The 22,764-nt window shown below is 41.5% G+C and overlaps 1 protein-coding gene across 14 annotated transcripts in view; it reads left to right on the top strand.

Annotated features, from left to right (window-relative positions):
• LOC124395599 (NACHT, LRR and PYD domains-containing protein 3-like) overlaps nt 1–22,470 on the top strand; it is a 43,941-nt gene extending 21,471 nt beyond the window's left edge. For 5 of the 14 annotated variants that reach the window (XM_046864252.1, XM_046864247.1, XM_046864246.1 and 2 more), the window contains 12 exons: nt 56–1,817; nt 1,963–2,136; nt 2,424–2,591; nt 11,775–11,948; nt 12,117–12,290; nt 14,457–14,624; nt 14,862–15,035; nt 15,298–15,474; nt 16,315–16,521; nt 20,120–20,290; nt 20,965–21,126; nt 21,779–22,470. In XM_046864252.1, the coding sequence (XP_046720208.1) occupies nt 56–1,817; nt 1,963–2,136; nt 2,424–2,591; nt 11,775–11,948; nt 12,117–12,290; nt 14,457–14,624; nt 14,862–15,035; nt 15,298–15,474; nt 16,315–16,521; nt 20,120–20,290; nt 20,965–21,126; nt 21,779–21,887 (3,620 nt within the window). In that variant the 3' untranslated portion in view covers nt 21,888–22,470. Of the gene's footprint in view, nt 1–55; nt 1,818–1,962; nt 2,137–2,423; nt 2,592–11,774; nt 11,949–12,116; nt 12,291–12,401; nt 12,579–12,873; nt 13,058–13,345; nt 13,486–14,456; nt 14,625–14,861; nt 15,036–15,297; nt 15,475–16,314; nt 16,522–20,119; nt 20,291–20,964; nt 21,127–21,778 lie in introns of those variants that run through there. The other 9 variants (XM_046864245.1, XM_046864248.1, XM_046864251.1 and 6 more) reach the window with 9 other exon arrangements.
• Nucleotides 22,471–22,764: the final 294 nt, after the last annotated feature.

Raw genomic sequence — 22,764 nt, 5'->3', positions numbered from 1 at the left:
TGTGTCTGGTGTTTAGACATGAAAATAATCATCATCACATCTCTCTGTTTGTTAGAACTCGCCCCTGTGTATCAGCGAAAACTCAAATCCAAACTTCTAGAGAAATGTAGAAGAATTAATGAAGGAATCTCACAGCATGGAACATCAACACTTCTGAATGAGATCTACACAGATCTTTACATCACAGAGAGTTGGAGTGGAGACGTCAATGATGAACATGAGGTGAGACAGATTCAGACGGCATCCAGGAGACCAGAAACTGAGGAGACACCCATCAAATGTAATGATCTCTTTAAAGACAAGTCCATCAGAAGTGTGCTGACTAAAGGAGTAGCTGGAATTGGAAAAACAGTGTCTGTGCAGAAGTTCATTCTGGACTGGGCTGAAGGAAAAGTGAATCAGGACGTCCTCTTCCTGTTTCCACTTCCCTTTAGAGAGCTGAATCTGGTGAAGCAGGAAAACTTTAGTCTGATGAACCTTCTTCATCGGTTCTGCCCTGAAATTAAGGACCTGGAGGTAATAGACAGTGATGCCTACAAAGTCCTGTTCATCTTTGATGGTCTGGATGAGTGTCGACTTCCTCTAAATTTCCAGAACAATGAGATGTTGTTTGATGTGACAGAGTCAGTCGCAGTAGATGTTCTGCTGACGAACCTCATCAAGGGGAATCTGCTTCCCTCTGCTCTCCTCTGGATCACCACTCGACCAGCAGCAGCCAGTCAGATCCCTCCTGAGTGTGTAGACCAGGTCACAGAGGTACGAGGGTTCAATGATCCTCAGAAAGAGGAGTACTTCATGAAGAGGATCAGTGATCAGAGCCTGTCCAACGCAATCATCACACACGTGAAATCTTCCAGAAGCCTCTTCATCATGTGTCACATCCCAGTCTTCTGCTGGATCTCAGCCACTGTTCTAGAGAGAATGTTGGGTGAAGCAGAGGGTGGAGAGATCCCCAAGACTCTCACTCAAATGTTCACACACTTCCTGATCTTTCAGATCAAATACAAGGAACAAAAGTACCATCAGAAAAGTGACATTGATCTTCCGCAGACCAGAGAGAGTATCCTGGCTTTGGGAAAACTGGCTTTCCAACAGCTGGATAAGGGAAACCTGATGTTCTATGAGGAGGACCTGAGAGAGTGTGGTATTGATGTTACAGAAGTGGCCGTGTACTCAGGAGTGTGTACTCAGATCTTCAGAACAGAGTCTGGACTTCACCTGGGGAGGATGTTCAGCTTTGTGCATCTGAGTGTTCAGGAGTTTCTGGCTTCATTATTTGCATTTCTCTGTTTCCTCGACAAACAAATTCCAAAAGAACAAACCACAAATCTGTCTGGTCTTTTCAACACATCAGAAATGTCTGAGTTCCTCAGGAGTGCAGTGGACCAGGCCTTACTGAGTGAAAATGGACACTTGGATCTTTTCCTCCGCTTCCTTCTGGGCCTCTCAGTGGAGTCTAATCAGAAGCTCATTGGAGGTCTGCTGACACACACAGGAAGCAGCTCTGACTGCCAAAAGGACATTGTTCAGTACATCAAGTTCAAGTTTGAACAAAATCCATCTCCAGAGAGATTAATTAATCTGTTCTACTGTCTGAATGAGTTACATGATGATTCACTAGTGAAGGAGATCCAAAGCTACATGAACTCAGGACGTCTCTCTGAAACTGAACTCTCACCTGCTCAGTGGTCTGCTCTGGTCTTTGTGTTGCTGACATCAGAGGAGGATCTGGAAGTGTTTGAGCTCCAGAAGTTCATAAGATCAGATGAATGCTTTAAGAGACTGATACCAGTCGTCCAGCAGGCTACAAGAGCTCTGTAAGTAAAAGCTGTTAGTGATACTGGTGTCAGGTATCAGTCTGATCCATTTACTCATGAAAAATATGTGTGAGAGAGAAAAGTGTGTTTGTGTTTATGAAGGTCTCTGTGATTAATGAGTTCCTCTGCCATTTTCTCCTTTCAGACTCAGTGAGTGTAATCTGACAGAGAGAAGCTGCTCGACTTTACAAACAGTTCTCAGCTCAGAATCCTCCAAGCTGACTGAGGTGGATCTGAGCAGGAATCCTCTGGAGGACTCAGGAGTGAAGCTGCTTTGTGCTGCACTGAAGAGTCCAAACTGTAAACTGGAGACACTGAGGTACATATTTTTATCTCCAGCAACATTACTAACAAGAAAATCACAGAGTGAGAATATGGTGGTGTCTGGACATGTTAAGTGAATAAACTATAAATATTTATCTGTAGAAACAGATTCATATAATTCTATTCTATAAATTACTACTGATTACCTTCTAAATGTGTTTTCTCTTCTTGTGGCAAAACTAGAACTATGTATTGGTGAAAGAACTTCACTGAAAAATCTCACAATCTGTAGTTTTAATTGTGTTTATTACGTGTTAATTGTGTATTTTATTTTCTCTTTAGACTTTCAGACTGCAGTATAACAGAGGAAGGATACACTGCTCTGGCTGAAGCTCTGAGATCATCACACCTGATAGAGCTGGATCTCAGAGGGAACGACCCTGGAGCATCAGGAGTGAAGCTGCTCACTGATTTACTACAGGATCCAAAACATAAACTAAAGACACTGAGGTGAGAAAATTATACATAAAAAAGTACAAATACATTCATGATACAGATTAAACCTCTTAGGCTTTGTGGTTGTGTGAACGCAACTAATAGCCAATTGTTCTCAGGTGTTAATGTTTAGCAATAGATTAAATAAATAGGGAGAAGCGTAACCTTTACTATCAATACATCATTCTAAAGCTCTAAGTCTCAAGCAGCGATTTCAGATCACTGTTTTTTAATGGAAAACATATAACGAATGTATTTGCTGAATGTGTGTGAGCAGTACACAACAACAACATGCATAAAAACCGCACTACTTACATTAATATTGTAATAACGATACAAACTCATCCACTGCTGCTAATCCCGGTTTATTAGGAAAGATAAGGGTCCAGTGAACAACATGCTGTAAAGCATTTCTGCTCCAAACAAACAATAGTGTTGTAATTTAGATGTTTATTCCTTTGTTTACGTCACAGAACTTTGCTGGTGTTTGTGTTTATATATTTCCGAATAACTTTCACATAAAAAACGACATCTTGGTGACAAAAAACTAATATGGCTGGTAGAATATAGTGTTACAAAACGGTTGAGACCACAAAAAAGTAAAAAAAAATGATAATAAAAAAATAAGAGTATAAATCTTGGGTGGAGTCTCCTCTCTCTCTCTCTGCAGGTGTCGCCATGTTTTTTTATGCGCCACGTCTCATTTCAAACCTTTATTTCCAGCCAGTAGCATTATGGAAACAAAATGACTGATGGACAATGTAGCCAATAAGTGCAGGATTCTAACGATATATGGGAGGATTTTATTCTCCAGGTGTATGAGGCTTGGCTTTATTACTCTTTACAAACTATTACTGGCTGAAGCAGGGAAGAAGCAGTGACGAACCAGGAAGTGATGCAGCTCTCAGGTCAACATAAACAGCTGTTTATAGCTCGTGCTAACTGGACTTTGTTTACAAAAAAAAAAAAAAACAATGAAAAAATGGACAATCAAATAAGTTGTTTTATCTGAGATTTGCAAAAAAAGCAGCGATGTGGAAAATATTTTTGGGGGCGGAGTAACAACAGAGACATGGAGCTCTACATCTGTAAGTTACAATAAATCTCCCCTTATAGCTTTATACGATTTTATTAGTTTTATTGCCTGTTTGTTTTTATAAGAGAAATGCTTGAAAAGTAAGTTTGTGTGTGTGTGTGTGTGTGTGTGTGTGTGTGTATTGTTGAGATTAGAATGGCCAGACATTAATATGAATGGTCATGACTGTAGAACAAGAGCTTGTCTGGCTACTTGGCCATCAATATGAGTGCAAAATCAATATCAATAGCCCCAGACATGTAGAACAAAAGCCTTTAATGGTCAGCAGTTAATTTCTATGCAGACTATATGAATAGAGTATGAATGATCACCTGAGTTTAGCAGGTGTCTCTCAAACAGGGGGAGGGAGAAAAGGATCAGACAGAGTCTCAAATAAATGTTTGTAGGAATCTTATTTGTTATGAGAATCTTCATAAAATGTAAAATATAAACTCATGAGACATGTGGCTTTCAACCCAGTACTTTTCTGGATTGCTCCAGGACTGATTTCATGTATTTATATATGAAATAAAAATAATGTTCAATGCAGGAAATGTATATCTATGGCACTTCATCATCTATAACTTAATATTTTTGAGCAATATCAACTTTGATGATGGACAGTAAAGCTTAAAGTGTCTTCTTTCCAAAGATATCTAAATTGTGTATGTAGCACATTTTTATCAGGAACTGTTAACATTTAAAGTTAGGTTCGTGTTTTTAGCTGTGAGTCCTAAAATTTGGGTGGGGAGGGGCGAACCAGATATAGTATCAGATAAATGTTTGTAGGAATCTCATTTTTATGATATCTTCATTCAATTTAAAATATAAACTCATGAGACATGTGGCTTTTAACCCATTACTTTTATGGATTGCTATAGGACAGATTTCATGTATTTATATATAAAGGAAAAAAATAGATTTAAGGAATTTTTTTCTACAGTACTTAATCATCTATAACTTTTTTTTTTTTTTAAATATCAAAAGTGAATAATTGACAGTAAAGCTCAAAGTGTCTTCTTTTTAGAGATATATAAATTGTGTATGAAGCCCACTTTTATCAGGAACATTAGGAAGTTAGGTAGGGCATTTCAGCTGTGAGTCCCAAAATCTGTGTCGAGGGCTAACAGGTTAAAGCAAGAACACATTTGGGAATTTTGATCTTATTTAATTTACTTCATTTTGATCTTATATTTAATCAGTTAATGTACAAACTACTATTAAATTTCCTCTTTTATATTTATTCGTCATTAACTTCATTCATGATTATTTCACAACAATATTAAAATACGGTTCAGGAATGTGTTTATAAAACATTTTATATAATCACTATAAATGTTAGACTTTATTAATAGTTTATTTTAGAACAATTTATCTTTTATTTTCTCTAAAATCTTTTACTGATCATTTTAGCGTCTATGTTTTCTGTAATTATCAAAAAAATATATGTACAGACTCCAAACACTAAAAATCACTAAAATATAAGGATGTGGAGAGAATTTGAGTTGGACACCCCTGATCTCCACCTGTAGCTGTAAACACACCCCTGATCTCCACCTGTAACTGTAAACACACCCCTGATCTACACCTGTAGCTGTAAACACGCCCCCGATCTCCACCTGTAGCTGTAAACAAACCCCTGATCTCCACCTGTAGCTGTATACACACCCCTGATCTCCACCTGTAGCTGTAAACAAACCCCTGATCTCCACCTGTAGCTGTATACACACCCCTGATCTCCACCTGTAGCTGTATACACCCCTGATCTCCACCTGTAGCTGTAAACAAACCCCTGATCTCCACCTGTAGCTGTAAACACGCCCCTGATCTCCACCTGTAGCTGTATACACACCCCTGATCTCCACCTGTAGCTGTAAACAAACTCCTGATCTCCACCTGTAGCTGTATACACACCCTGATCTCCACCTGTAGCTGTAAACACGCCCATAGATTTCCACCTGTAGCTGTAAACACGCTCCTGATCTCCGCCTGTAGCTGTATACACACCCCTGATCTCCACCTGTAGCTGTAAACACGCCCATAGATTTCCACCTGTAGCTGTAAACACACCCTGATCTCCACCTGTAGCTGTAAACACGCCCTGATCTCTACCTGTAGCTGTAAACACGCCTGATCTCCACCTGTAGCTGTAAACACGCCTGATCTCCGCCTGTAGTTGTAAACACGCCCTGATCTCCACCTGTAGCTGTAAACAAACCCCTGATCTTCACCTGTAGCTGTAAACACACCCCTGATCTCCACCTGTAGCTGTAAACAAACCCCTGATCTCCACCTGTAGCTGTATACACGCCCTGATCTCCACCTGTAGCTGTAAACACGCCTGATCTCCACCTGTAGCTGTAAACACGCCTGATCTCCACCTGTAGCTGTAAACACGCCCTGATCTCCACCTGTAGCTGTAAACACGCCCTGATCTCCACCTGTAGCTGTAAACACGCCCATAGATTTCCACCTGTAGCTGTAAACACGCTCCTGATCTCCGCCTGTAGCTGTAAACACACCCTGATCTCCACCTGTAGCTGTAAACACGCCCTGATCTCTACCTGTAGCTGTAAACACGCCCTGATCTCCACCTGTAGCTGTAAACACGCCCTGATCTCCGCCTGTAGCTGTAAACACGCCCTGATCTCCGCCTGTAGCTGTAAACAAACCCCTGATCTTCGCCTGTAGCTGTAAACACACCCCTGATCTCCACCTGTAGCTGTAAACAAACCCCTGATCTCCACCTGTAGCTGTAAACACGCCCTGATCTCCACCTGTAGCTGTAAACACGCCCTGATCTCCACCTGTAGCTGTAAACACGCCCTGATCTCCACCTGTAGCTGTAAACACGCCCTGATCTCTACCTGTAGCTGTAAACACGCCCCTGATCTCTACCTGTAGCTGTAAACACGCCCCTGATCTCTACCTGTAGCTGTATACACGCCCCTGATCTCCACCTGTAGCTGTAAACACACCCCTGATCTCCACCTGTAGCTGTAAACAAACCCCTGATCTCCACCTGTAGCTGTATACACGCCCCTGATCTCCACCTGTAGCTGTAAACACGCCCTGATCTCCACCTGTAGCTGTAAACACGCCCTGATCTCCACCTGTAGCTGTAAACACGCCCTGATCTCTACCTGTAGCTGTAAACACGCCTGATCTCTACCTGTAGCTGTAAACACGCCCTGATCTCTACCTGTAGCTGTAAACACGCCCTGATCTCCACCTGTAGCTGTAAACACGCCCTGATCTCCACCTGTAGCTGTAAACACGCCCTGATCTCCACCTGTAGCTGTAAACACGCCCTGATCTCTACCTGTAGCTGTAAACACGCCTGATCTCCACCTGTAGCTGTAAACACGCCCTGATCTCCACCTGTAGCTGTAAACACGCCCGATCTCCACCTGTAGCTGTAAACACGCCCTGATCTCCACCTGTAGCTGTAAACACGCCTGATCTCTACCTGTAGCTGTATACACGCCCCTGATCTCCACCTGTAGCTGTAAACAAACCCCTGATCTCCACCTGTAGCTGTATACACACCCCTGATCTCCACCTGTAGCTGTAAACAAACCCCTGATCTCCACCTGTAGCTGTATACACACCCCTGATCTCCACCTGTAGCTGTATACACCCCTGATCTCCACCTGTAGCTGTAAACAAACCCCTGATCTCCACCTGTAGCTGTAAACACGCCTGATCTCCACCTGTAGCTGTATACACACCCCTGATCTCCACCTGTAGCTGTAAACACACTCCTGATCTCCACCTGTAGCTGTATACACACCCCTGATCTCCACCTGTAGCTGTAAACACGCCCATAGATTTCCACCTGTAGCTGTAAACACGCTCCTGATCTCCGCCTGTAGCTGTATACACCCCTGATCTCCACCTGTAGCTGTAAACACGCCCATAGATTTCCACCTGTAGCTGTAAACACACCCTGATCTCCACCTGTAGCTGTAAACACGCCCTGATCTCTACCTGTAGCTGTAAACACGCCCTGATCTCCACCTGTAGCTGTAAACACGCCTGATCTCCGCCTGTAGTTGTAAACACGCCCTGATCTCCGCCTGTAGCTGTAAACAAACCCCTGATCTTCGCCTGTAGCTGTAAACACGCCTGATCTCCGCCTGTAGCTGTAAACAAACCCCTGATCTCCACCTGTAGCTGTAAACACGCCCTGATCTCTACCTGTAGCTGTAAACACGCCCTGATCTCTACCTGTAGCTGTAAACACGCCCTGATCTCCGCCTGTAGTTGTAAACACGCCTGATCTCCACCTGTAGCTGTAAACACGCCCCTGATTTCTCCACCGTAGCTGTAAACACTGATCTCCACCTGTAGATGTATACACGCCCCTGATCTCCACCTGTAGCTGTAAACACACTCCTGATCTCCACCTGTAGCTGTATACACGCCCTGATCTCCACCTGTAGCTGTAAACACTGATCTCCACCTGCAGCTGTAAACACGCCCTGATCTCCACCTGCAGCTGTAAACACGCTGATCTCCACCTGCAGCTGTAAACACGCTGATCTCCACCTGTAGATGTATACACGCCCTGATCTCCACCTGTAGCTGTAAACACTGATCTCCACCTGTAGATGTAAACAAACCCCTGATCTCCACCTGTAGCTGTATACACGCCTGATCTCTACCTGTAGCTGTAAACACTGATCTCCACCTGTAGCTGTAAACAAACCCCTGATCTCCGCCTGTAGCTGTAAACACACTCCTGATCTCCACCTGTAGCTGTAAACACGCCCTGATCTCTACCTGTAGCTGTAAACACGCCTGATCTCCACCTGTAGCTGTAAACACGCTCCTGATCTTCGCCTGTAGCTGTAAACACGCCTGATCTCTACCTGTAGCTGTAAACACGCCTGATCTCCACCTGTAGCTGTAAACACTGATCTCCACCTGTAGCTGTAAACACTGATCTCCACCTGTAGCTGTAAACACTGATCTCCACCTGTAGCTGTAAACACCCCTGATCTCCACCTGTAGCTGTAAACACGCCCTGATCTCCACCTGTAGCTGTAAACACCCCTGATCTCCACCTGTAGCTGTAAACAAACCCCTGATCTTCACCTGTAGCTGTAAACACCTGATCTCCACCTGTAGCTGTAAACACGCCCTGATCTCCACCTGTAGCTGTAAACACGCCCTGATCTCCACCTGTAGCTGTAAACACACCCTGATCTCCACCTGTAGCTGTAAACACACTCCTGATCTCCACCTGTAGCTGTAAACACACCCTGATCTCCACCTGTAGCTGTAAACACGCCCTGATCTCCACCTGTAGCTGTAAACACACCCTGATCTCCACCTGTAGCTGTAAACACCCCTGATCTCCACCTGTAGCTGTAAACACGCCCTGATCTCCACCTGTAGCTGTAAACACCCCTGATCTCCACCTGTAGCTGTAAACACGCCCTGATCTCCACCTGTAGCTGTAAACACGCCCTGATCTCCACCTGTAGCTGTAAACACCCCTGATCTCCACCTGTAGCTGTAAACACCCCTGATCTCCACCTGTAGCTGTAAACACGCCCTGATTTCTCCACCGTAGCTGTAAACACGCCCTGATTTCTCCACCGGTAGCTGTAAACACGCCCTGATCTCCGCCTGTAGCTGTAAACAAACCCCTGATCTCCACCTGTAGCTGTAAACACGCCCTGATCTCCACCTGTAGCTGTAAACACACCCCTGATCTCCACCTGTAGCTGTAAACACACTCCTGATCTCCACCTGTAGCTGTAAACACACCCCTGATCTCCACCTGTAGCTGTAAACACGCCCCTGATCTCCACCTGTAGCTGTAAACACACCCCTGATCTCCACCTGTAGCTGTAAACACCCCTGATCTCCACCTGTAGCTGTAAACACGCCCCTGATCTCCACCTGTAGCTGTAAACACCCCTGATCTCCACCTGTAGCTGTAAACACGCCCCTGATCTCCACCTGTAGCTGTTAACACGCCCCTGATCTCCACCTGTAGCTGTAAACACCCCTGATCTCCACCTGTAGCTGTAAACACCCCTGATCTCCACCTGTAGCTGTAAACACGCCCCTGATTTCTCCACCGTAGCTGTAAACACGCCCCTGATTTCTCCACCGGTAGCTGTAAACACGCCCCTGATCTCCGCCTGTAGCTGTAAACAAACCCCTGATCTCCACCTGTAGCTGTAAACACGCCCCTGATCTCCACCTGTAGCTGTAAACAAACCCTGATCTCCACCTGTAGCTGTATACACACCCCTGATCTCCACCTGTAGCTGTATACACCCCTGATCTCCACCTGTAGCTGTAAACAAACCCTGATCTCCACCTGTAGCTGTAAACAAACCCTGATCTCCACCTGTAGCTGTAAACAAACCCTGATCTCCACCTGTAGATGTAAACAAACCCCTGATCTCCACCTGTAGATGTATACACGCCCCCTGATCTCTACCTGTAGCTGTAAACACGCCCCTGATCTCTACCTGTAGCTGTAAACACGCCCCTGATCTCTACCTGTAGCTGTAAACACGCCTGATCTCCACCTGTAGCTGTAAACACGCCTGATCTCCACCTGTAGCTGTAAACACGCCCCTGATCTCCACCTGTAGCTGTAAACACGCCCCTGATCTCCACCTGTAGCTGTAAACACGCCCCTGATCTCCACCTGTAGCTGTAAACACGCCCCTGATCTCCACCTGTAGCTGTAAACACGCCCCTGATCTCCACCTGTAGCTGTAAACACGCCCCTGATCTCCACCTGTAGCTGTAAACACGCTCCTGATCTTCGCCTGTAGCTGTAAACACGCTCCTGATCTTCGCCTGTAGCTGTAAACACGCCCCTGATCTCCGCCTGTAGCTGTAAACAAACCCCTGATCTCCACCTGTAGCTGTAAACACGCTCCTGATCTTCGCCTGTAGCTGTAAACACGCCCTGATCTCCGCCTGTAGCTGTAAACACGCCCTGATCTCCACCTGTAGCTGTATACACGCCCTGATCTCCACCTGTAGCTGTAAACACACCTGATCTCCACCTGTAGCTGTAAACACACCCTGATCTCCACCTGTAGCTGTAAACACGCCCTGATCTCCACCTGTAGCTGTAAACACGCCTGATCTCCACCTGTAGCTGTGAACACGCCCTGATCTCCACCTGTAGCTGTAAACACGCCCTAATCTCCACCTGTAGCTGTTAACACGCCCTGATCTCCACCTGTAGCTGTAAACACGCCCTGATCTCCACCTGTAGCTGTAAACACGCCCCTGATCTCCACCTGTAGCTGTAAACACGCCTCTGATCTCCACCTGTAGCTGTAAACACGCCCTGATCTCCACCTGTAGCTGTAAACACGCCCTGATCTCCACCTGTAGCTGTAAACACGCCTGATCTCCACCTGTAGCTGTAAACACGCCCTGATCTCCCCTGTAGTTGTAAACACGCCCCTGATCTCCGCCTGTAGCTGTAAACAAACCCTGATCTTCGCCTGTAGCTGTAAACACGCCCCTGATCTCCGCCTGTAGCTGTAAACAAACCCCTGATCTCCACCTGTAGCGTAAACACGCCCCTGATCTCTACCTGTAGCTGTAAACACGCCCCTGATCTCAACCTGTAGCTGTAAACACGCCCCTGAGGGGAGTGGTAGCTCCAGTGGTTAAGGCGCTGGGTTACCGATCGGAAGGTCAGGGGTTCAAGCCCCGGTATCGCCAAGCTTCCACTCTTGGGCCCTTGAGCAAGGCCCTTAACCCTCTATGCTCCAGGGGCGCCGTATCATGGCCGACCCTGCGCTCTGACCCCAGCTTCTAAGCAAGCTGGGATATGCGAAGAACAAATTTCACTGTGCTGTAATGTATATGTGACAAATAAAGGCTATTCTATTCTATTCTTCTATGATCTCCACCTGTAGCTGTAAACAAACCCCTGATCTCCGCCTGTAGCTGTAAACACATTCCTGATCTCCACCTGTAGCTGTAAACAAACCCCTGATCTCCGCCTGTAGCTGTAAACACACTCCTGATCTCCGCCTGTAGCTGTAAACACACCCCTGATCTCCGCCTGTAGCTGTAAACACACTCCTGATCTCCACCTGTAGCTGTAACTGGTTTTATCTCTGCAGGCTGTTGGAAAGTGCTGAGGCAGAGGAAGTCTGTGCTTCTTTAACTGAAGTTCTGGGTACAAACCCTTTACTGCAGAAAGAACTGGATCTGAGTGGGAAAATCTCTGGAGACTCAGGAGTGAAGCAGCTCTCTGCTCTAGTGAAGGATCCACACTGCAGACTAGAGAGACTCAGGTGTGTGATCCGATTCCTGCACCTAAACTTCTTCTCTCTGGCAGTAGTGTGTAGTGTTGCTGTGTGTAAAACCCTAAACCCAGCTGTTTTTATTACTAATGTTCATGAAGGTCAGTTATCTGTTCTGGATATGAAAATCATTTCCTCAGCTGTGTTCTCTGTGTGCAGGCTGAGGAACAGCAGTGTTACAGAGAGAAGCTGTACTGATCTGATATCAGCTCTTACTACAAACCCTTCACACCTGACAGAGCTGGACCTGAGTGAGAACACACTGGGAAATGCAGGAGTGATTCAGATCTCTACTCTACTGAAGACTCCATCCTGCAAACTCCACACACTTCTGTAAGCATTTCTACATTTATCATCTATTACATTAGTAAATTATACTAAACATGTCTGTAGCATGGAGGAACTGTAGGAACTCGAATAGTTGAATTGCTGCTTTTTCTCCAGACTTTCAGACTGTAATATTAAACATGAAGGATACGCTGCTCTGACTGAAGCTCTGAGATCAAACCCCTCATCACCCCTGATAGAGCTGGATCTCAGAGGGAACCACCCTGAAGAATCAGGAGTGAAGGAGATCAGGAATTTAATGAATGATCCTGAATATAAACTGAAGACACTGAGGTGAGCGTGTTCACTCCAGTAAATATCAATAAATCATTCATTCGGAATAAATATCAGTGTTTCACTGTTTCTACCACTGTATAATAAATACTCACATTTTTAACACTTACAAAGTTTTACAATTTTAAACCAGGACATTATTTTTATTCTCATTTTTATAAAGTAAGAAATAAAGAAAGTGAAAGTGCTGAAGATTAAAACTAGTTTTCCACCAGGGACCAAACAGTGAGTGAAAAAGTAGCAGTGTGCTGCTGTAGATATAATCAGTGTTAATGTTCCTCTGTTCTCTCTACAGGCTGCTGAAAAGTCCTGATGCACAGAAATCTTACCTTCATCTGAGGGAAGTTCTGAGTATAAACCCGATACTGCAGACGGATCTGGATCTGAGTGGGAAAATAGAAGGAGACTCAGGAGTAGAGCATCTCTGCTTTACTGAAGGATCTACTGAAGGATCCACACTGCAGACCTGAGAAACTTCAGTAAGAAAGAGCATTTGAATAATCTGTGTGTTTAAATGAAAGGAAATAATAAAGATGTTCATGCTAATAGTTTTATCTTCTGCTTATTAAACTTGTCTCCAGTTTCTGTAGCATTTTCAGTAGTAATTTGGAGTTGGAGGAGATCAGGCTGCATCTACACAATTGTTCCCCTTTAACTGCCCAAAGCTCTTCTACTTCATACTGTATTGGAAACACAGACACTGGGATATTCATGTGATCTTTTCTACCCATAATTCCACAGGTAACTGTAATGTATTGTGCTTTCAGGCTCAGTGAGTGTAATATGACAGTGAAAGGATGTTCAGCTCTGCTCGAGGCTCTCAGATCAGAATCCTCCACCCTGAGGGAGCTGAATCTGAGTAAGAACAGGATTCAGGATTCAGGAGTGAAGCTGCTCTCTGCAGAACTGAAGAGGAAACACTGTAAACTGGAGACTGTGAGGTAACGTCTAATACACACTTCATTCATAATCCAGATGATCTAATAGATCCACTCTAATGCAGTTATCAGTGTTTTTACAGCAGATGTTACAGTAATAACAGCAGGCTGATGTCCTGCAGATCAAATCACTAACAGCCTTCTACAATACAGACACGTTTCAGAATGATGTGAGACGACTTTAACAAATGGACAAAGTTTGTGAGATTTGTTAAAAATATGTGTTTGGAGAACTGTTGGTAATTAGGTAGAAACTAAAGGCACAGGGTTTGGTGAACTTGTCTCCACCCAGATATCTTGCTTTTTTACAAATTTGGACACAAAATATAAAAGTTATCATCATAAATGTTCTCTCGGATTATGTCTAATCTGATTCTAATGGTAACTTTGTCAGCACGGATCCCAAATTTGGTCTAAATCTTCCTTTGACTGTTGCTAATTTATGTGCAAACTCAACAACTTTTTGCCTGGTGGTTCTGTGGGCTTCCAGAGGAACCATAACCAGAAGGAGAAGAAGGAAGGCATCATGTTGTCATGTTTATTTGCTTCAGTCTGTGAAGTTACTGATTCCCTCCACATGTCTTGTATCTGAAAATGGATGCAGCATTAGATCTATAGAACACACACACACACACACGTGACTCTGGAACTCGATATGTTTTATTCTTCAACACATTGTAACACTTCATGTTAGACACCATGCTGCATGGGTGTATCTGGGATTAGCAGTAAAGAACGAAGTCTGATTTCAGATGCAAAATAAATTCTGATAGGAGCTGCTCTTTATTTCATCACAATATGATTATTATTTTCACCAGACAGAAAAATATCACCTAAAACATTTTACTTTATATTTACTGTTGATTTTGTAACTATAATCTGTTCATTTTTATCTTAGAATTATAGAGCATAAAAATGATACGTACTTTTATCCCTTTAGACTTTCAGACTGCAGTATAACAGAGGAAGGATACACTGCTCTGGCTGAAGCTCTGAGATCATCACACCTGATAGAGCTGGATCTCAGAGGGAACGACCCTGGAGCATCAGGAGTGAAGCTGCTCACTGATTTACTACAGGATCCAAAACATAAACTAAAGACACTGAGGTGATTCTTCACTATCAGTTATATATTTAGAGTGTTATTGGAGTGTAATAGTATTAACAGTGTGTTTGTGTTTTAAACAGGGTGTAATTGTGTTCACTTTAATCCACATTATTTGATGCCACTGTACCTTACAGTCATGTGAAGTTTTTCAGTTACATTTCTATAATCTATAAGTGAATCAGTTCCTTATTGTTCTCATTACACAGTTTTAACATGCAGCATTATTTTTCTCTACAGCTTGTTGAAAAGTGCTGATGCAGCAGAAGCCCTCAGATCTCTTAGTAAGATTGTAGGTGAAGACCCCCTACTGCACAGGGAACTGGATCTGAGCAGGACAACACCTGGAGACGTCAACGTGAAGAATCTCTCAGCTCTGCTGCAGGATCCACATTACAGACTGCAGAAACTTACGTGAAACAACACACACACACACACACACACACACACACACACACACACACACACACACATACAGATCTCTATTTTCATGCTGCTGTAAGAGCAATTAGTGTAACATTTCACATTTCCACTTTCTGTTCACTTTATTTAATAAACACCTCGTTTTAGACTCAAACCAGATCAGTGTTTCCACTCAAACCCTCTCTCTCTCTCTATCTCTCTCTCTCTCTCTCTCTCTCTCTCTCTCTCTCTCTCTCTCTCTCTCTCTCTCCAGGTTGTATAAAGAAGGCAGTATTAAAGAGGATGATTGTGTAGGTTTGTTTTCTGCTCTGGATTTAAATCCTTCACACCTGAGAGAACTGAATCTAAACTGGAATAAACCAGGAGAATCTGGACTGAGAAATCTGTGTGATTTCCTGAAGAATCCTGAATGTAAACTACAGAAACTACAGTAAGTAATAAAGTCATTAGAACTGAAACTAAACAGTTTATAGTTAAGAAACTGCACATAATAAAACATATAATAATTCATATTTATTCTAATAGTATAATATGTGGATTTGTGTAATTTCTCAGTAGTAGTTCAGTTCTGAATCTTTATATAGATTTAAATGTAGATCTATAATGAGCATGATGGAGGTCAGAGGAGTGAAGAGAAGAGAAACTCCCTGAGGGGAGGTGAAGCTGAAATCATCAGGACAGAGGAGTTTACAGTTTGTGGTTTTCCTGTAACGTGCTGTATTTTACTGTGTGTTAATAAAAACTGTATATATATATATATACATTTTTATTTTTATTTTTTTTTAATAGCCCTGTGCTCAGTTAGAAGTTGGGTGACTGTGAGTGATGTAGATTATGAAAGATTACGAGAGATTATGAGAGATTATGGGGGATTAAAAAGAGATTATGAGAGATTATGGGAGCTGTAGTCTGTGGTGAACATGTTTGATGGCACAGTGTTTGCTGGAGGATGGAGTTTGGTTGTGATCTGACAGCTGACTGTGGTATGAGAAGAACAGAACTCAGGATGTGGTGTAATTTAATAATCATCCTGGAGTGGATGTTAAAAGTAACTTCACTTCATCACCCACACTGTTAATCAGTATTTTACTCTACAAGCAGCACACAGGGGTTCATTCCTTCATTATTTACTTTCATTCCTTCATTATTTACTTTCATTCCTTCATTATTTACTTTCATAGTATAACTATTATATTCTCTCTCTCTCTCTCTCTCTCTCTCTCTCTCTCTCTCTCTCTCTCTCTCTCTCTCTCTCTCTCTCTCTCTGCAGATTAGGGAACCGTATAAGTCATAAATTCCTCTCCAGATTACAGAACAGTATAAGTGGTGAATCCTGTGCTGATGTGGCTTCAGCTCTCTGTACAAATCCATCACACATCAGAGATCTGGATCTGAGTTGGTGTAAACTGGGAGACTCAGGAGTGAAGAAACTCTGTGATCTACTGAAGAAACACGAGTGTAAACTGGAGACACTGCGGTGAGAAACTCAGTGATGAAATAAACTGAATTGAAATCACAATGTTTATATTCACACTTTCCTGATCCACACTAACAAAACTGAGATCTTCATTATATTATTAATTTAACAGGCGTGTTTATTAATATAGTAAATATAAATCTAATTTTAAAGGAATTATCAAGCAGTTACATACTAACTGTCATGAGGTATAAGTACATTAGAAAAAGTTAAAATAAATTATATTTGTATGTGTATGTTTTTTATCTCATGTTTCCTCGTACATTTCTTACTGTATATTATATAACATCTGAATAAAAGGAATTCAGAATTCTTAGGCTTGCACTGCAACTGCTTTCTTTAAGTCCCACCAGAGGTTCTCAATCGGATTTAAGTCTGGTGACTGCGATGGCCACTTCAAAATGTTCCAGCCTTTAATCTGCAACCATGCTCTAGTGGACTTGGAGGTATGCTTGGGATCATTGTCCTGTTGAAAGGTCCAACGCCTTCCAAGCCTCAGGTTTGTGACGGACTGCATCACATTGTCATCCAATATCTCCTGGTACTGAAGAGAATTCATGGTACCTTGCACACGCTGAAGCTTCCCAGTACCTGCAGAAGCAAAACAGCCCCAAAGCATGATTGACCCCCCGCCATGCTTCACAGTAGGCAAGGTGTTCTTTTCTTCATAGGCCTTGTTCTTCCTCCTCCAAACATAGCGTTGATCCATGGGCCCAAACAGTTCTAATTTTGTTTCATCAGTCCACAGAACACTATCCCAAAACTTCTGTGGTTTGTCCACATGACTTTTGGCATACTGCAGTCGACTCTTCTTATTCTTTGGGGACAGCAAGGTGCGCCTGGGAGTTCTGGCATGGAGGCCTTCATTACGCAGGGTGCGCCGTATTGTCTGAGCAGAAACTTCAGTACCCACATCTGACAAATCTTTTCTCAGTTCCTCAGCAGTCACACGGGGACTTTTCTCCACTCTACGCTTCAGGTAGCGCACAGCAGTTGAAGTCAGCATCTTCTTTCTGCCACGACCAGGTAGCGTTTCAACAGTGCCCTTTGCCTTGAATTTGCGAATGATGCTTCCTATGGTGTCTCTTGGTATGTTTAACATCTTTGCAATCTTCTTATAGCCATTGCCCTTCCTGTGAAGAGTAATCACCTGTTCTCTTGTCTTCCTGGACCATTCTCTTGACCTCACCATGTTTGTAACCACACCAGTAAATGTCTAGAAGGAGCTGAGTATCACAGTCATTTTAAAGCTGCCTAATTGGTGCTTATTAGGCTTTATTGCTGCTCCCTGATATCCACAGGTGTTTTCAATACCTGATTGAAAACACTTCATTGAACCTCTGTTCTTCAGAGTGGTAGTCTTTAAGGGGTTGAATAATTATGTCAATGAAGAATTCACAAAAGAAACATTTACTACTGTATTACAAAACTAATTGATGTCATTTTAGTTGCATATGGTTCTTTAAGAAGTCCTTGTAGGATTTCATTCTGAATACAATTACAAATGTACACTAAATTCCCTAAAACCATTTACAGCATTGGGGGTTGAATAATTTTGAACACAACTGTATATATATATGTTGTATCATTTCTTTCTCTAATCGACTAAATATTATTTCATTTTCTGCAGATTATCTAAAAGTATAAGTGAGAAATTCGGGGCTGATGTGGCTTCAGTTCTCTGTACAAATCCATCACACATCAGAAAAGTGGATCAGTGATGTGATGAAACAGTTTTATAATAAAAGCAGGAACAGAATAAACTCTTAGCAGTAGTCAGTAATGTGTAACTAACGTGTGTAACTCGCTCTCTAGATTAGATTTATTATCAGTAATAAAGATGAAATAAAGGTGTATTGTAACTCTGGTAATGAGGAGGATGTGGGAATAGGAACAAATAATCAGTTTATTTATTACACAATCATTTAAAAATAATCAGCTAAAAAACTTATACAACAAAAACATGATTTTATTTGGTCTCCCTCCTTGTTTACAGAAATGTCTGACAAACAACTTCCTGTCAGTGTTTATATAAATACATATTTTCATATCTAGTGTTAAATCTCCCCCTCTATCTGTTCTAAAGACCCCCATGGGGGAAGTTTTATCACTGTGTATCCCGTTACTTTCAGTCCACATGAACAGTAGCTGCTAAAAACAAAACTCTAGTGTACATTTGTAACAGAGATGTAAATGTTACTTGTGAAAACATGATTATTTTAACTTACATATTTATTTATTTATTTATTAATTTAGGTAATGCATTAATTTGTGCCCCCCCTCTGCCCTATTTTATATCAAATATTTTCATCAATTAAAAACAGAAACCCAACAAATATATTCAGTTAATGTTTGTTTTTGAGGCTTAAAATTGTATTTGAATTGAAATGTTGTATATTTTTACACCCCTAATGTTTATAATTATTTTTTAGATATTGGTGAATATTAACGGTAAATAAATCAGAAGAAAGAATATACGATAGAAAACAGAGTTTATAAATGTGTGTGTTCTCTAATGTTGGATTAAACACTGTTTCCTTTTCTGCAGATTAAAGAACAGTATAAGTGGTAAATCCTGTGCTGATGTGGCTTCAGCTCTCTGTACAAATCCATCACACATCAGATATCTGGATCTGAGTGAGTGTAAACTGGGAGACTCAGGAGTGAAGAAACTCTGTGATCTACTGAAGAAACACGAGTGTAAACTGGAGACACTGCGGTGAGAAACTCAGTGATGTGATGAAACAGTTTTATAATAAAAAGCAGGAACAGAATAAAACTCTTAGCGGTTCTGCTTATTAACTATGAATATAAACTACATTTACTTTTTCCAGCTGCTGATCTGAATTTCTTTTCATTCTCACTGCTTTATTTTGGAAAAAGAAGGAAAAAAGTTCATTCTGACCAAAATGAATAATAATGAATTGTATCATTTGAATCTTTTTTCTGAAGAACAGAAAGTAGAGGTTAGAAATGTGATGATGTTTTTACTTCAGTCATTTCTGTATCCTTTCTTTCTCTAATGTTGGACTAAACCCAAGTTACTCAACACACAGCCGAGGGCCACATCCGGCCTGTTCCACTTTAAGATGTGACCTGCAGCAGGTCTTTTAGTGTCTCACAATTTTACATTGAATGATTGAAATTCAGCTCGGAATAGAAAGAGCTGCGTTTAAGGAGCAGCTAATAGAGTTTCAGCACAATAACATTCATAAAGTCATGTAGGGAAGGTTATGGGAAAATATTCATCTGATAAAACTCTTATTATTATTATTATTATTATTATCACTCATATTTATTTATTAAATCTCACTCAGTGTCCTGATGTGGTTTTATTGTCACCAGAAAAACTGCTTAAAAATGTAAACCAAATGTGTGTGTGTGTGTGTGTGTGTGTGTGTGTGTGTGTGTGTGTGTAGATTTGTAAAAATGCTTTACAGTGTGTTGTAGCTTAAAAACAGTCTTTAAATGAATTTAAAACTATTAAAATATATGAATAATAATTTGTGGTTCTTTGTGTCTGATGTGGTTGGAATGTGGTTCTTTTGGTCTCTAAAGTTAAAAACCTCTGGATTAAACACTGTTTCCTTTTCTGCAGATTACAGAACAGTATAAGTGATGAATCCTGTGCTGATGTGGCTTCAGCTCTCTGTACAAATCCATCACACATCAGAGATCTGGATCTGAGTGAGTGTAAACTGGGAGACTCAGGAGTGAAGAAACTCTGTGATCTACTGAAGAAACACGAGTGTAAACTGGAGACACTGCGGTGAGAAACTCAGTGATGAAACACTATATTTGTCAGGATGCAGGTATTTGGACCCAAATGCAGAACACCAGTGAGATTTATAATCAACATCTTTATTAAAAAAACAAAACAAATTCAGGCAGAACCCAGAAGAAACAACAGTCTGAGTAGTGCAGGTAAAAACACAAAAACACTAAGTGTCCAAAAACTTATGACCAGATGCAGAGCGGGGAATGGCCGAGAGAGGGAGCCAGTGAGAGAATAAAATACAAAAGAAGAAAAATAAACAAAACACAAACCGCGCCAAAAGCGAATCCGAGTAAAACCGGAAGATCCAAAACAGTAACTAAAGAATCCGGGAAGCGAAAAGAGGAGCAGAAAACTTACAAAAAGATCAGGAAGCAGACGAGACAATCTGATAGAGAACGAAAGAAATCCGCGTCTATTTATAGAACGGCAACATGGCGGCCGGGACGGTGGAGAGTTCGCGCTACTCCGGAAGTGGAAGAAGCGGAAGTGGAAGAACCGGAAGTGCGCGCGCCGCTGGCTAACAACATTTAGATCTTTATATTTTCTTGATCCTCATTAACAAAACTGAGAAGATCTTCATCTCTGTATGAATTAAACATTTGTGTTTGTGTTGATGAATCTCATTCCTACTGTAAACATCTACATCATTCTCTCCCTGTGTGCAGGTTAAGAGACTGCAGTATAACTGATGGAGGAGCTGCTCTGACTGAAGCTCTGAGATTGAACTCCTCACATCTGAAAGAACTGAATCTGAGCTGGAATAAACTAAAAGATTCAGTTCTACATGAACTCCAGGAGATTCTACAGAGTTCAGGAGGAAAACTACAGTAAGTTCATGTAACACAGATTGTATCATTTCTGTAGAAAATAATGAGTGTTTTTATTTTCTATTCCACTAAAATGAAGGTGTGGTTTGATCACTGCCAGTACGACACACAGCACACTTCTGCATGGTGTTTAGAGACGAGTGGGATTTATAGAAAGATTAACATACAGCACGATTTTAACCTGTAGTTTAGTTTCAACTCTAGAAATCTTCCACTACTGACTACATTTTGATGTTAAAATCTTTATCAGTAAACATTTCTTCATAAATACATCAAGTTTTATAAGTATATAAATATAAGAAGTGAATCAGGGCCGTCTCTATACTGATGATTGCTGTAGAAGGCTGAGTTTCCCAAAGTTGAGATGATTCTCAGGGTTCAGTGAGAGTTCAGTGTGAAGTTCACGCTACATTTAATAACAATCGTTGTGTTGTGATGTTTTTGGGAAACTCAGTCTGAATCAGTATCAGATGAACTTTAATAAAGCTGATAAACCAGTGATCAGCACTTCCTCAGTGTAAATGATAGAAAAGCTGAATAAAAGCAAACCACAGGTTTGGAAGTGTTTTAAAGTTCACAAGTCTGAAACGACTACATTCTGTTTTTCTGTAAATAAATTCATTCTCATGTTTTTACTCTTCTGTTCCTACAGATATCATAAGTCATGGACACAAAAAGTTACAGCAGCTGCTGCCTGTAATCCCATCACTGGTAGTAAATCTGATGAACAGACAACTTCACAGGGGTGTACAGTAATGTAGAAACAGTGTGTACAGTAATGTACAGTTTATATTCCATCAGAGAAGAGAAAAGCAGGAGGCAAGTGAACATCAGCAGTAACACACACACAGACACCAAACCAGGAGCTCCACAAGCTCTCACACCTCCAATCCATAAAACACACAGTACTACATAATCAGCAGAGAAACTCCTCAATGCAGGACAGAAGGAAACAGCAGGGTTTGGTAGGTGACTGATACTTCAGCTGTAGTGAATCCACTGATCAGTTACTGAACACTGAAGAACATCTCAGGAGAAGTGCTGACTCATCATGTTTCTGCTTCTTTATTTACACACAGAGTTTTAGAGCTGAACTGAATAAATATTTGTTAAAAGTATTTTATTCTACACAAAATAATGTTTTATACCAAAATATAAATATGTAGTAATTAAATTTGTAAATAATGTGCAATAAAATCTTGATTTAAATCTTATTTTCTTGTTGATCACAACATTTAAAAAAAGCTTCACTGTGAATAAAACGTCAGGAAGATCTGCTCTGATGTTCTCGCTCATAAAAACATCTGAATGTATCAGATACTCGAATTAAACACTTAATTATCATGTCTGGATTTTACTCATCATTTATAAACTCTTTCTTTACTTTAAGTTGCAAGTTTACAGCTGTAGATGAAATCCATGTTCTTCACATGTTCTACAAATCTGTAGGATCAAATGTTACTAATAACATGCTAATATCTGATTCCCACTAATCCACTAAACACTAATATCATCAAAGGACTGGTTCATTTTTATGATATCAATTTATTATTATTATATCATTAAAAATGTATTGAATTGATGAAGTCACTGAGGGAAAAGTCAATACAGTGCATAAGTCTACTCATTTCTGTGTGT

The sequence above is a fragment of the Silurus meridionalis genome, chromosome 13, assembly GCF_014805685.1.
Source record: "Silurus meridionalis isolate SWU-2019-XX chromosome 13, ASM1480568v1, whole genome shotgun sequence".
In the NCBI taxonomy this organism is placed as follows: Eukaryota; Metazoa; Chordata; class Actinopteri; order Siluriformes; family Siluridae; genus Silurus; species Silurus meridionalis.
Note: the sequence above shows the minus strand (reverse complement) of the source record. Positions and strands in the feature narration are given on the sequence as shown.